The sequence below is a fragment of the Nyctereutes procyonoides genome, unplaced genomic scaffold (genome assembly GCF_905146905.1).
Source record: "Nyctereutes procyonoides isolate TBG_1078 unplaced genomic scaffold, NYPRO_anot_genome, whole genome shotgun sequence".
Classification (NCBI taxonomy): Eukaryota; Metazoa; Chordata; class Mammalia; order Carnivora; family Canidae; genus Nyctereutes; species Nyctereutes procyonoides.
The window spans coordinates 7,421,335-7,435,705 of record NW_026575028.1 but is presented as its reverse complement, the minus strand read 5'-3'; the positions used below and the strand labels follow the sequence as shown (position 1 = coordinate 7,435,705).

The 14,371-nt window shown below is 53.4% G+C and overlaps 1 protein-coding gene across 2 annotated transcripts; it reads left to right on the top strand.

The window, feature by feature from the left end:
* Positions 1-1,613: 1,613 nt before the first annotated feature.
* Positions 1,614-14,344, top strand: TNFRSF1A (TNF receptor superfamily member 1A). 2 transcript variants are annotated; one of them, XM_055315494.1, is made up of 10 exons: positions 1,614-1,916; positions 9,116-9,269; positions 9,530-9,658; positions 9,865-10,014; positions 10,257-10,335; positions 12,259-12,332; positions 12,460-12,570; positions 12,878-12,906; positions 13,065-13,344; positions 13,456-14,344. In XM_055315494.1, the coding sequence occupies exons 1-10, from the start codon at positions 1,878-1,880 to the stop codon at positions 13,770-13,772; spliced, it is 1,362 nt and encodes a 453-aa protein (XP_055171469.1). In that variant the 5' UTR covers positions 1,614-1,877; the 3' UTR covers positions 13,773-14,344. The 2 variants fall into 2 exon arrangements, with proteins under 2 accessions (XP_055171469.1, XP_055171470.1); XM_055315495.1 differs by lacking the exon at positions 1,614-1,916 and adding an exon at positions 2,232-2,400.
* The last annotated feature ends 27 nt before the right edge of the window (positions 14,345-14,371 follow it).

Genomic DNA, 14,371 nt, shown 5'->3' with positions numbered 1-14,371 from the left:
CTCTGATCCCAAGTTACAAAGACCTCTCCCTGTATCTCTAGCAACCTCAGTGGCTGGGGGACCTCAGGCCTGGACTGGGTATTGTGAAAGTCATTGTGCCCAGAGGCTATTTGGGCACCCTTGTACCCCTGTTGTACCCTTGTTGTGGGACACATCTGGGAGATATTCTGCACAAATGGGGGTGGCATGAAATACCCAGAGTATGGTATCTGACTCAAGGGGACAGACAGAAAAGTGGCAGTGTTATCTGTCATAGCAAAACGGGCACTCAACTGAAGTTAGGGTTTGGGGATTTCAGGGCTCAATTTTCTTATAAAACAAAGGGTTGGGATCCCTGGGTGGCGTAGCGGTTTGGCGCCTGCCTTTGGCCCGGGGCGCAATCCTGGAGACCCGGGATCGAATCCCACGTCGGGCTCCCTGCATGGAGCCTGCTTCTCCCTCTGCCTGTGTCTCTGCCTCTTTGTCTCTCTCTGTGTGACTATCATGAATAAATAAATAAAAAAAATCTTAAAAACAAAACAAAACAAAACAAAAAAAACCAAAGGGTTGTGGTAGATTACATCTAAGGTCAATTTGGATTGGTATATCGGAATATCTGGTAAAGAGGCAAGAATGTACTGGTAACGTGATCCAGATAGCTGTAATTTCCAAAGCATTTTCACAGATATGATCTCATTAATCCTTATGACATCATCTTCCCCATGTAGGTGGGCCAGGCAATGTTACCCTCACCTAATAAATGAGACTTGGTGGGGCACCTGGATGACGCAGTCGTTGAACTTCTGCCTTTGGTTCAGGTCGTGATCCCGGGGTCCTGGGATCGAGTCCCACATCAGGCTCCAGGTAGAGAGCCTGCTTCTCCCTCTGCCTCTCTCTCTGTGTCTCTCATGAATAAATAAATAAAATCTTAAAAATAAATAAATAAATGAGGCTTGGTGGAGGTTTTGCCGAAAGTCCCTCAACTTTTTGTGGCCGAGCCAGCATCAGCAGCTGGGGGCCCTGGCCAGGCAGAGTAGATGAGCACCAGACTGGTGGGAGGGTGTCAGGGCCCCAGTCAAGGCAGAAAGCCAAGGTTAGCGTTTACTTTGAGTCTGGGTTGGAGGGATAAATACCCAAGAGAGTGGGAGATTAGGGTGTCAGTGGAGAACTCTGGAGCAAAGGGAGGACTTACTACGGAACGCTGAGTGCCTGTCACAGGTCAGACACCTGTCCTGTCTCAGGAAATCTTCACAGCCACCCCATGAACTAGGTTCTCTCCAACTGGCAAACTGAAAAACAGACTCACAGGCTGTCTGTAGGTCGTTCGTTGGTCCAGGACCAGACAGCTAAAAAAGTAGAGGATTCTGAACTGGAACCCAGTGAATTAGATTCCAAAGCCCTGAGCCAGTCTACTGCTGGTCACGTGGGAAAGGTCTTGGGTGGTTGGGGTGGGGGGCTGTTCGCTCGTCGGGTCGGGGCTGGAGGGGTCGGATTGCTGGGCTGACGGCCCCAGGCTGCCGCCAGAGCCAGGGCTGCAGGCGCCTCTGACTGAGCTCCAAAGGGTTACAGCCCTTCGCCCCCCCTCCCCCGCCTCCTCCCTCCTCCTCCCCCAGGCTCTTCCTGTCCCGCAGTTGCGACACCCCATCTGCCACTCTCTCCCTTCCCTCCCACCTTCTCTCTGCTCTCTGCTTTACTTTTCTCCCAGTTCTCGGGACTCAGCCTCCAGCTCTGGCCTTTGGGGTTGGAGGTCCCGGGGACCGTCTCTCCAGTCCGCACCCGGGCTCCCCTGCCCGCCGCCCGGGCTCCTCTTGGGACCCGCCGGGCCCGCGCATCCCGGACCCCGCCGCCGCCACTGCCTGAGCCCTGATGGGGGAGTGAGAGGCCACGGCTGGCCGGACATGGGCCTCCCCACCGTGCCTGGCCTGCTGCTGCCACTGGTGAGCCCCGGGGCGGGACGAGGGCTGGGGGGCGGGGGGTAGGGGCCGCTGGAGAGGGCGCCGCCCGGCAGGAGTGGGCCCTCGCCGCCCGTCCGGACCTCGGGCCAGCCTGGCCCCACTTCCAGCGCGGCCAGGAGTTGGGGTTCCCCAATCGGCCGCCGGCCCTGAGTCGGAGGCAAGGGAGAGAGCGAAAGGCCAGCCGAGGCCAGCCGAGGAAGTCAGCTGGGGCTAGGGATTGGCTGGGAATGTGGGGGCAGGTGATCGCTGAGGGAGGGGTGGGGCCGATTCGGGAGAGTGAGGAAAGGAGTGCGAGAAGGTCGGTCAGCCCTCTCCCTCTCGGAGGCCAGATGGTTCAGAGTTGTGTCCTCGAGTCAGCTGGCCAGCGGGGGTGTGCGGGCCCTGGCCGAGCAGACCCCGGCGGAGGGGAGGAGCTGGATGCTAGGGAAGGGGGAAACTGAGGCCGGGAGCCGAGATGGATTGGTGGGTAAGTTTGGGATGCTGTGTCTGTGTGTCTGTGTGGAGGCGGGTATTTGGGTGTTGGGTGGGAACTGGACAGGGGCAGGGCAACCCCGTGGAGAGCCAGGACGCCCACCTGGAGGCACTCCCCACACTGTGCCTCTGGCTCAGCTTTTAGATGGGTGGCCTGTGTTGGACTGGGGACCCTCTCTAGCAGCCAGCACCACCTCCACCTGGTCCTGGCCCTGTGCCGGCCTTCCAGCCCCCTTCCCTCAGGCCTGGACAACAATCTCTTGGTTTCTTCTTTTACAGCTGGGTTTAGGGAAGTTAGTAGAAAGTTGTTTTCGTCACTGGAAAATGTCCCTTTCTTATGCCTCAGCCTTGTTTCAATGCTTCCCTGATCTCCTGTGCCATACCCTGGGTTCCTCTCTCCCCTACCTGGGTGGATGTTCCTGGCCTGCACTGGCCCGTTTCTTCGGGGTCCTTGCCCTTCCCTGGCCCACGTCCTCCCCGCACTCTCCTCTCCTCTGGATCTTGTCCTGTCTCTCCTAAGCATTCACTCCTTTTCTGTCGGTTTCTCCATGAGTCTCTTTTGAGACTTTTTTCCCTGGTTTCTCCCTCTCTTCTCTGCTGAGTCCACATTTCTAGACTCTGATTCCCCAGGCAGCACCTGTCTCCATCTGGGTCTCACTGTTCTTTTCACTGTCCCACCTCCTGTCTCCGCAGCCCACTGTCTCTTGACTTCTCTCAAGGCTGTACTTCTCCCAGGCTCCCTCTGCCCCCATCCAGTGTCCTGGGCTTACTTTACTTCTCTTCTCTCTTTTGGGGGTAGATCCCTTGGATTCAAATCCTAGCTCCCTCACAGACTAGCCACCTGAACCTGGGTGGCTTCCACGTCTTAGCTTCTTTATTTCTAAAGTGTAGGTAATAATCACAACCTCATTTCGAAGATGAAATAGATTGAGAGACAGTTGACCTTTGAACAACATGGGTTTGAACCATGCCATTCCACTTATATGCAGGTTTTTTTCCACTAAATACAGTATTATAAATATATTTTCTTTTTATGATTTTCTTAATAACATTTTCATTTCTCCAGCCTTCTTTATTGTAAGAATACAGCATACGATACACATAACATGCAAAATGTGTGCTAATCCATTGTTTAGGCTATTGGTAAGACATCCAGTCAACAGTAGGGTATTTGTAGTTATGTTTTAGAGGAGTCAAAAATTATATGTAGAGTTTTCACTAAGTGGGGCGGGCTGGTGCTCCTAACACCTGCATTGTTCAAGGGTCAACTATGTATTAAGAATTCAACTTATTAAATGCTGGGTCTGTGCTAGACATTATTTTAAGTGGGATTACAGTAGCAAGCAAAATCTCTGCCCCCATGGAGTCTACAGTCTAGTAGACGAATAAGGTATAGCAAATAGAAAACAATAAATGTTAGATTTGTATTGTTAGTATTTATTAGTAGTAATTACTTGGTGGCTACTGTGTTTGGAAAACATAGGGTATGGGTAGTCTGAATTGATAAAGGAAAGTGTCTGGGGGCTGGGGAGGAGGCTCCAGCCCATGTGGGAGTGTGACTGTGAAGGGACCCAAGCTAAGCCTGGAGCTGGAGGGGAAACAGAAGATATGCAAAGTCTGAGTTTTCAATTGTTCACCATTAATACTGAGCACTCTAGTATACTGTGTGTGGGTGGATAGGGGGAAGAATACTGGAGAGAGGATAGTAAAGCTTATAGGGTTTTGTTGTGCCTCAAAGAGTTTATGGTCTGTAAGACATCTTACAGCAAAAAAAAAAAAAAAAAAAGATTTCAGAACAGTCTGGGGGGGAAGACCCACAAAAGTGTTTTGATGCGGTGAACACCGAAGGGAGACAGACCAGGGAAGGGAATGAGCTGCCTTTTCTTGCTTAGCAGACCTCAACCGTGGTGTCAGGGCTCCAGGAGCACCCCCTGCCTAGAGCGCAGAGCCTACAGTGGATTGTCTCTGACCCAGCTGAGAACTTGACAGCGTGGGCTGTGTATTCGCTCTAAACCCCTAGAAGCCATATGGGACCTGGTGCCTAGATGGTGCTTCCTAACTCTTTGTTGAATGAATCAAGGAACAGGCATTGGTCAGATGGAATGAGGAAGAGAAAAACCTCACAGATAAGTGGATTTGGAGCTGAGATTCGAAGTCACTCATTGGAAAGATGGCTAGAAAAAAGGGAGACTGGTTTGAGGGAGAGTAGGGGAATGGAGAGGTGGGGTTTTGTGTTGGGGTTGGTGGTGGCAGGAAGCTGAACATTGTTGCTGGAAGTGGAAGGAGCATGTTGAAGAACAAGAAGAAATGAGAAAACTGAAGGGTGTTGGGGAGAGGATGAAGAGAGAATCTTGAGTGTGGTCCCAGGTAGAGGAATTCCTTCCTTCCTTCCTTCCTTCCTTCCTTCCTTCCTTCCTTCCTTCCTTCCTTCCTTCGACACAGTTCTCTGAGGGCCCATGCATCTGGGAACATGTTCAGGTAGTGAGGTGCCTCTGCAAGTACTCATTCAGGGAAGGAGTGACCTGTGGAAATGATGTTTGAGGTCAGGCTCTGGAGAGGAAGATTCCCACCCAACCTGTGGGTGCAAGTTGAAGCATGAACACAGATAAGAAAGTGTGTAGGATGGATTGGAGCAGGAAAGAGGCTGGCAGCTGAGCAGTCAGCGGGGAGACAGTTGCAATAATCTAAGAGTGAGGCAGCCCATGGATACGGACAGGACCAAGAGATCCTGTCCTCCAAAGAAGGACTGATGAGATGAACTGACAGACCCGATGGGCTCAGGACTGGGATGGGGCCTTGAGAAGAGAAGGGTGGCAAGGTTCTCAGTACCGGAACTATGATATTTGTCTAGACCAGGAGATTGACCAGTTGAGTTTGGGGCATGTTAAGGGTCAGAGCCAGATGAAGTGCACACCTAACAGGCTAGAGCAGGGCTTTTCAAACTCTAATCTGCCTTCATATCATTCATATCTGCTGCATGCAGTCACCAGTGATGCTCAAAAGGAGAGGAACACTGGTCAGACTCTCCAGTGGGGGAGTGTGTGTATGTGCGTGTGGGTGGGAAGGAGTGGGTATGATTTGAGAACTCTTCCTCCATCCGCTCTAATGGTGAGGGAGAGGAGAGAAGTTTGTTCCTATAAGGGGGCGCTGACTCTACTTCCCTCACTGGGAATCATTAGCTTTAACTGGAGTGGAACATAGATAAGTCATCAGATTGGCCAATCAATCTGTATTTATTTGGCTCCTCTCATTCTGGGGGCTGAGAAGATACCCAGGAGGATAAGACACTATCTCTGATCACACAGTCTCTCAGATTGCTCATCTCATAGAGTCTATGGTCATTTGTGGGAGATCATATCTACTCACCCAAGATAATTATATTATAGTAAAAGCCGAAAGTAGATACAGTTAATTCACGTTATTGAAGTTCACAGGAGGCTGAGCAGCTAATGAGCTTGTGCGGAGGAAGTGGTGTTAATAATGGAGGGCTTCGGGGCAGGGAGGTGGGGTCTCAGCTGAGCTCTTGGAGGAGAAGCTATCCTGAGCTCCCCAAAGATTTTGACACTAAAAGAACAAACACATCTTAATTTAATGAACAAATTAATGCAGGGGAAGGGCACAGCTAAGGTCTTGAGGTGCTGGGTCAGGGTTAGACCACAGGGTCGCTCTCTGCTCTCTGCTTCTCCGCCCCCTCTGCAGCCTCAACACAGGAAGTCACACTTGAAAGTCTCCCCAGGCGGAAGTTGTGGGGGAGTCGGAGGGGTGCCAGGCCACCCCCTCAACTGTGTCTCCACAGGCACCTCCCAGTTTCCTGCCTTTCCCCTGCTCCAAATGGCAGGTGCAGGCTGGCTAGTGTCTTTGGGCTCAGAGCTCACCTCCTAATTTAGCTGCAAGACGCAGCTGCTGAGGACCCGCTCCCTAGAGCCAGCTGGTGGGACTACTAGGAGTCAGAGAGGGCTGGCTGGAGCACTGCTAGGGGCTATGAGGGATCTGGGAAATGCTGTCCTCCATCCCTTCTTGGCCTGTTTCCTCACTCCTGGAAAGTGGGCCTTTCAGGGCTCTGGAATTTCTCCTGTACTGCCAGTGGACTTGGTGGGGGTAGGGCTGTAGAAGCCCAGAACTGGCCTTATTTCCTAAGGGTTGTTGGGGGACCCCAGGGAGGTCCCCGAACCCACCCCAACTGGCCAGAACCAGCCAGGCTGTGGGAATGCAGTGAACCCCGAGTGGGAGGGCAGCCTTGGTTTGCCTTCCTTTGGAAATGGGGAGTGTCAGGGGGCTCGTGGGAGAACCCAGGCAAAGGGTTTGTCTGTTGGGTACTGGTTAAACCCAGAGGAGGAGCAAGGGCAGGGCCTGGTCTTAAAGGAAGGATGCAGAGGGGCGGGAAGGAGCTGAGAGGCCCCTCAGGGAGGGGTGGGTAGTGACCTGATAGGAAGAAGCCAAGGGTCGAGGAGATTTCCCTTTGGGATGGAATGGGAGAGGGAGCCATTTCCCAAAACATGTGTGCCAAGTGGAACAGGGGTCTCTTGCCTGGCTCTTTTGAGGAGGAGGGGCAGGGGAGGAAGTATGCTCTGAGTGGGGATTGGAGGGAGAGCCTGGCCCCCAGGACAGAGGGCTCAGATGGGGTCTTAATGGCTGGCTGGTCCCCTCAGTCGTTCTGCTGACTCATGACCTTTGAGGAGCTGGGGAAGCTGCTGGTTCTCTCTCCCTTCCCCTAGCTGCCCTCCCTCCCTGGCCTGAGTCACTGGGCGGAGCTGCCGGGAAAAGCTTTTTCCCTTTCCCGGATCCGATTTAACCCCCAAAGTGCTGGAGAGGGAGGGAGACACGAGGATTGAGAAAGCCTCCCTCCCTCCTGGGACATTTACTCCTCACAGGCCAGGGGTCCCTGAAAAGCTGCCCCCTCCCACCAAGGCTGTCCCAGAACTGGAGCCTCCAGTTTTTCTTCCCGACCTTCGACCTCCTCTGCTGGTCCACTTTGCCCCCCTGAAGTGGTGGTGGTGGGGGGGGCGCGTGGAATTCCAAGTGCCAGCAAACTTAGGCGCAGAGAGCCCTTCTTCAGGCATAGGAACCACACTTTCAGGATTGAGAAGTTCTTCCCATTACCACCCCCAAACTCTTCCTGTTGCCTTGGACACCTCAGTCTTGTTGGGCGGGAGGTGACAGTGCTGGAGTGGGCCAAGGATGATGCTGCCATCTGGGTAGGGGAGGCGGTTTGCTGCTGTTTCCCAGGGTGGCTTCTGTTTGTGGCTGAGGCTCCAGCTTCCAGGTGGCAGCATCCCCCAGAGAGTGCCTCAGAGCGGGACCCACCTGCCCACCCTGCCTACTGGGCTGTGGGCTGCCATGCCCTCCTGTCCCATGCTGGGGTTTCTGTGATCAGATTAGCATGCTGCTCCCCAGGGTTGAACACACTTCGAGGACATCCTCTTATCTTTACATAAAGTGGCTCTCATAGCAGAGGGCAAAACAAATCAGGACCCAGGGAAAGCCAGAAAGAGGCTGACAGGAGCCCAAGGGGCAAAGTCTGGGTTGGAGCTAGACACTGACTCCTGGCTTTGCCATCTGGGGCTCAGAAGCCAGAACAGAGCAGGTGGTTCAGTTGCTGGTGGGGTTGCCCCAATGGTATAAAGCGTGCCTCCCAGAATGCCTGTGCAGAGGGCCACAGGGCTCCCTGATCCACCCTCAGCTCTTGACTCGATAGTCCTCTGAGCAGGACCAGTGGCCCCTGGCCAGCTTTAGTTGGTATAAACTACATATGCCTTTGTCCACTCCTGCCTGCCCGAAAAACTTTATCATCTACCTCATTCCTGGTCCAGAACTTTCCCTTTTACCCCCTCCCCTTTTGCCCCTGGCCAACCTGAGGCCTTTGTGCAGATTTCCTGGTGGAAGGGGATAAGGCGTGGAGCCTGAGGGCATAATCCTAAATGAGGTTCTGATAGAGATTTATAAAGAAACCCTTCAGGACACCTGAGTGGCTCAGTGGTTGAGCATCTACCTTTGGCTCAGGTTATGATCCCCAGGGTCTTGGGGTCAAGTTCAGCATCGGGCTCCCTACATGGAGCCTGCTTCTGCCTCTGCCTTTGTCTCTTGCCTCTCTCTGTGTGTCTCTCATGAATAAATAAATAAAATCTTTAAAAAAAAGAAATCCTTCCTTTCTACCCACTCCCTAGGAATGGTGCCCACAGAGACATCACTTACTTCCACACCAATCTGATTTTATAAAAAACCTTTTAACTGGTAGGACACAATCCAGGAAAGTAGACAGATCTTAACTGTTCATCTGTGAATGTTCACAAAGTGAATACACTGTCAACATAGCACCCCGATGGAGAAACACCACCTGAAGCCTTAGGGCTCCTGTTGGAAAGAAGGGCCATAATTGAGGTAACCAGCCAGTTCCCAAAAACACAAAACAAAAACATTCCTTAAACACTTGCCCCGTGTCTAGCACTATTAGCCGATATGGGGAAATAAGGATAAAATATAGCCCAGGCCTGGGGTCTACTAGCCTTGACTTGGAGGAACAAAAATTCGTACGAGGGAAGGATCAAGCACCAGATTCCATGGGGCCAGCCGGCTAAGCTCAGAGGAGGAGGAGTTGCCTGGGGAGAATGTTTTGCTGAGAAGGGACTTGAGCTGGGAAGGCTTTGGACTTGCCACCTCTAAGGCTCCCACCCTCCCTCTCCTGATGGGATCTCCTCTGATTCTTTCCCCAGGTGCTCCTGGCTCTGTTGGTGGAAATATACCCCATAAGCGTTACTGCACTTGTTCCTCACCCCCGGAACAGGGTGAAGAGAGCTATTCTGTGTCCCCAGGGAAAATATATTCACCCTCAAAACGATTCCATTTGCTGTACGAAGTGCCACAAAGGTAGGAGAAAGCGGTAACAGTGAATCTGCTCAGTTATGGGGTCCTGCTTCTTCCTTTGCCTTTTCCAGAAGTTCTAGAACCTGGGGGGGGGTGTCTTTCACCTCCAGTCTCCTAACTTTGCTGCCTCTCTTGGGCTGGGATTTCCTCCCATCTTTCCTCTCTTAGAGACTTGGGTGGAAGATGGCCCCAACTGTTCTCTCTAGCCTGGGGCTCCTTCCTTGAGCTCTCACTGCCACCTAACCTTGCCCCCCCCATCACAGGGACCTACCTGTACAATGACTGTCCAGGCCCAGGGCTGGACACGGACTGCAGGGAATGTGAAAACGGAACCTTTACAGCTTCAGAGAACCACCTCAGACAATGTCTTAGCTGCTCCAAATGCCGAAAAGGTGAGTCTCAGGAGGTTGCAAGGGCTCTAAACTGTTAGAGGAGCTTGCGTGCCTGTCTCTGTGTGTGGGCAGACAGAGCTCTGCTGGTGGGTGTGAGTGGGACTGCGTGTGCATGCATGAGTGCATGGGTGGGGATGTGTGTACAGAGAAAGGCACACACGCTGCGGTGGGTCGAGGGCTCATACCCCATCTCCTCCCCACTCCAGAAATGAACCAGGTGGAGATTTCTCCTTGTACTGTGAACCAGGACACGGTGTGTGGCTGCAGGAAGAACCAGTACCGGTTTTATTGGAGTGAAACCCTTTTCCAGTGCAATAACTGCAGCCTCTGCCTCAATGGCACGGTGCAGATCTCCTGTGAGCATGGCTCTCCCGACCCCAGCCCCCTCTCTGCCCTAGGGTGTCCCCATCTCAGGAAGAAGCTCTCCACCTCTGTGCCCCAGCCCCCTGATGCAACTCTTCCCCTCCTTCCCACTCCCCTGAAGTCTGTGGGACCACCTCCACTCTGGCCATCCACCCTCTGCCCTTCCTGGTTTTCCCTGTGATCCTTGGGGTGCAGGGCAGTCCTCCCTTAGCTGTGCTGTAATCTCTCCCCACAGGCCAAGAGAAGCAGAACACCATATGCACCTGCCACGCGGGGTTCTTTCTAAGAGAGCATGAATGCGTCTCTTGTGTGAAGTGAGTATCTCTGCCAGCTGCTGGGCATTGGATTGAGTGGGAGGGGGCTTGGGTGGGATGGGGTGGCTGCAGGTGAGAGCCACCGGCAGGGCAAGGGAGACACCCCAGGATGCTCCGGCTCTTAGTGACAAAACAGCAGAGTTCCCTCCACCTCTGACTTGCTCCTAAAATCTGAAGAAGTCTTTGGGGAGAGAGGCTCATGGACTTCCAGATCTTTTAGAGATTTGGATTTGGGGATGACAGGGTATACTGTAGTTCGATGATTCTAGGATGCATATTTTCACATTTCTGAAATCAGACTGCTTCTAACAATTGATGTGTCATGGTTTAGCTAGCAGCTGTGTGTGTGTGTGTGTGTGTGTGTGTAGTGGCATGTAAATAATGGTGTTTCTTATTACTAATGGCATCTTTGCTGTGATATGGTATTTCTCCCCCAGTCTCTGTTCAGGCCTCCTCACCTGTTTTGGCTCTACAGAGCTTGTTCTTGCACACATACTTGCAAAGAAGGAACTTGGAGGGCTCTAACATTCAAGTGACCTGGGTTTAAATCTCAGCTGGGCCACTTATTGGCTGTGTGACCTTGGGCAAGTTACTTAACATCTCTGAGCCTTAGTTTTCTCACCTTTAAAATAAGGATAATGACACCCACTTGGCAAGCTGTATAGCTACAAAGTGTCTGACACCAAACTATTTGTTTTCTTTTTCTACTAAGTCCTCTCTTACTTCAAAGAGCTTTTACACTGATTCCATGTGGTTCTCTCTCTCTCTCTCTTTTTAAGATTTTACTTATTTATTCATGAGAGACCCAGAGGGAGAGAGAGGCAGAGACATAGGCAGAGGGAGAAGCAGGCTCCATGCAGGGAGCCTGATGTGGGACTTGATCCCAGGTCTCCAGGTCTCCAGGATCACACTCCAAGCTGAAGGTGGCGCTAAACCGCTGAGCCACCAGGGCTGCCCCTCCATGTGGTTCTCACCAAGAACTTGTAAGATAGGCAAAAGTGCCTCTTCCTGTTTCAGATTCCTCCTGAGAGTTCACTTTCCTGAGTTCCTTCTAACCCCCCAAGAATTCTCATCACTCCATGCTGCCCAGTGACAACTCCTAACAGGGGAAGATGTGCTTGTTCTAGAGTACTCTTTGGCTGTCCCCCAACAATATGTATTTCAAAATTTTTCACACACATGTTTGACCCTTTTCTCAAAGTCAGGGATTGTCACTAGCAGTGTTATCTTTTTTAAAAAATATATTTTATTTATTTATTCATGAGAGACACAGAGAGAGGCAGAGACATAGCCATAGACAGATGCGAGACTCAATCCCAGGACCTGGGGATCACGACCTGAGCCAAAGGCTCAACCACTGAGCCACCCAAGCATCCCACTAGTACTGTTATCTCAAGAGAAAGCTCTTCAACCTCTCTTTACCATGGGATTCTCATCAGTGAAACAATTCAGTGATAGTTACCATTTTCTGAGCACATACTGTATGTCAGGCAGACTGATCTCACCTACTCCTCTATTCTGACAGGTGGGTAGGAACCTTATTTTACTCATGAGCAAACTGAGGCTTCCACAGGTAAATGACTTGTTTGGAGTCATACTGCCAGCCAATGAATGGGCTGGAATGCATGCTCTGCCTCTGATTGCTTTTGATTTTTTTCTACACAGCCTCCTCAAGATCATTTCCAGTTCTAAAGTTAAGTGATTTTGTGATTAACTTGTGTTTCATTCCCCTGAATCAGGACAGGTTTCATTTCCCAGGAGAGGTTTAATTTCTATTATACCAAGAGATACCTAAAAATATTTGCAGAGCAAGGAATTTCCAACAATGTGGAGGTTTTTTTTTTTTCTTTTTTTCTTTGTCTTTCCACCCTGTCTTCCTCTTATGGGAGGGCTCCTATCCACCTGTGCCATCTCTTCTTTTAGCTGTAAGAAAAACACAGAGTGCGCGAAGTTGTGCCTACCCCCCGTGGAAACAGTCAAGGTCCCCCAGGACCCAGGTGAGGAGAAATAACCCGGTTCCCAGGCTCACCTGCCCTGTCCTCATCCTTGCCCCTCCACTCAGCCAGCCAGCCCCACTGCCTCCTGCCGCGGCTGCCTTCTGACCACAGCCTGCCTTGTCTGTAGGCTCCACCGTGCTGTTGCCCCTGGTGATCCTCTTTGGTATTTGCGTTTTATCCTTCTCCATCGGTTTAATGTGTCGCTACCAACGGCAGAAGCCCAGGCTCTTCTCCATTGGTGAGTGGTGGTTGGGGGGGAGGGGGGGCCCAGCGTGCTGGTGGGGACGTGGGAAGAGGTGGGGTGGCATGATGGACCAGCACAGAGGGAAATGAGGAGTGTCCCCTCAGTTCTCTGCCAAGAACCCTGTTGGCAGGAGGTAGCCCTGATGGCTTGTGAGAGGTCACACTGCGTCAGTGCTTCTCTGGTCCCTGGGGCCGCTTTGGCCCTGAAGCATGTCACCACAAGTCCTCGTGGCCAGCCCCAGGATGGGCGCAGGGCTGAGAGAGGAAGTGAAATTTGTGACGCTTTGTTTCTTTTTTCTTAGTTTGTGGGAAACCAACACCGACGAAAGAGGTAAGATGAAATTAGGACCGTAGCCCCAATCTTCCCCGGTTGTCCATTATAATCATACCCAAATGGCCCTCGGCCAGCCCTACCTGCCTGTAGCCCCAACCCCTCTCCAGAATGGGGGGTTCCTCTTCTCCGCTAATGCTGTGCCTTCTCTCTTTTAGGGGGAGCCTGAGTCCCGGGCCTCAGTTCCGGGCTTCAGTCCCACCACGGGCTTCAGTCCCATCCCCAACCCCACCTGCACCCCCAGGTCCATCCTCACCCCCAGTCCCACCTTCACCCCTAGTGACTGGCCTAACGGCAGGGCTGCACGTCCAGTCTCCAGAGAGATGGCCCCACCGTGCCAGGGGGCTGGCCCCATCCTCACCTGGGCTCCAGCCTCCACCCCCGTCCCCACCCCTGTTCAGAAGTGGGAGGACAGCACCGCCACTCCGCGCACAGAAGGTGAGTTCCCAGCGGGTGCAGAGGGCCGGGCTCCTGGAGGGGCGTGGACGCGAGGGGAGCGGCGGGGGCGCGGGAGGCTCACGGCCCGCCCGCGCGCCCGCCCGCCCGCAGCGGACCCGGCGGACCCGGCGACGCTGTATGCGGTGGTGGACGGCGTGCCCCCGTCGCGCTGGAAGGAGTTCGTGCGGCGCCTGGGGCTGAGCGAGCACGAGATCGAGCGGCTGGAGCTGCAGAACGGGCGCTGCCTGCGGGAGGCGCACTACAGCATGCTGGCGGCCTGGCGGCGGCGCACCCCGCGGCGCGAGGCCACGCTGGAGCTGCTGGGCCGCGTGCTCCGCGACATGGAGCTGCGGGGCTGCCTGGAGGACATCGAGGAGGCGCTGAGCGCCCCCGCCTCGCTCTCGCCGGCGCCCCGCCTCCCTCGATGAGGCCGCGCCCCGCGCCGGGAGGGGCCTGCCCGAGGACCGCGGCCTGCGGGCGGGGCGGCCGGCAAGGACCCCTTCTTCTGGACCGGGCCCGTGGAGGGGCAGGCGTGGTTGGCAGCCACCTACTTGGTGCTACTCTTTTAGTGTACATAGGTTTTCTCTGCAGCTGGAGCCCTTCCGGAGGCTCCGCCTTGTGTGCGTGGCAGGTGTGAGTGTGTGCGTGTGCGCGCGCGTGTGATCCTGAGAGAGGTTGAGTGTGCCAGGAGCCCAAGCTTGTGGCTGCAGAGATAGGAGGCGCCCTGACCCCCCACCCATTTTGGGCTTAGAAAACCCAGAGAGGCGGCTTAGGGGCCTCTGGGGGGCACCTGGGCCTTTTTCACAGTACATAAGCAATCTTTGTATCAATTATGTTACACTAATAGAAACCGATTGCCCTTCTGCCACTGCTTGGACAAGCACAGAGGAAGCTGAACGGTTCCAAGGCAGGGGCAAGCACAGAACGATGGGGCCGCCAGCTGGAGCAGTGGACTTTTGTAAATACACTAAAACTTTGGAATTAAAGCTCTGCTCCTGGAGGGGCTGCTTCTGAGTGGTGGGTGTGG

Bases quoted from the DNA above. Each gene is read 5' to 3' on its own strand.
- TNFRSF1A (XM_055315494.1), top strand. From the start codon at position 1,878: ATGGGCCTCCCCACCGTGCCTGGCCTGCTGCTGCCACTG. The intron at 9,659-9,864 runs GTGAGTCTCAGG...TCCCCACTCCAG, and splicing joins CTGCTCCAAATGCCGAAAAG to AAATGAACCAGGTGGAGATT. The intron at 10,015-10,256 runs GTGAGCATGGCT...CTCTCCCCACAG, and splicing joins TGGCACGGTGCAGATCTCCT to GCCAAGAGAAGCAGAACACC.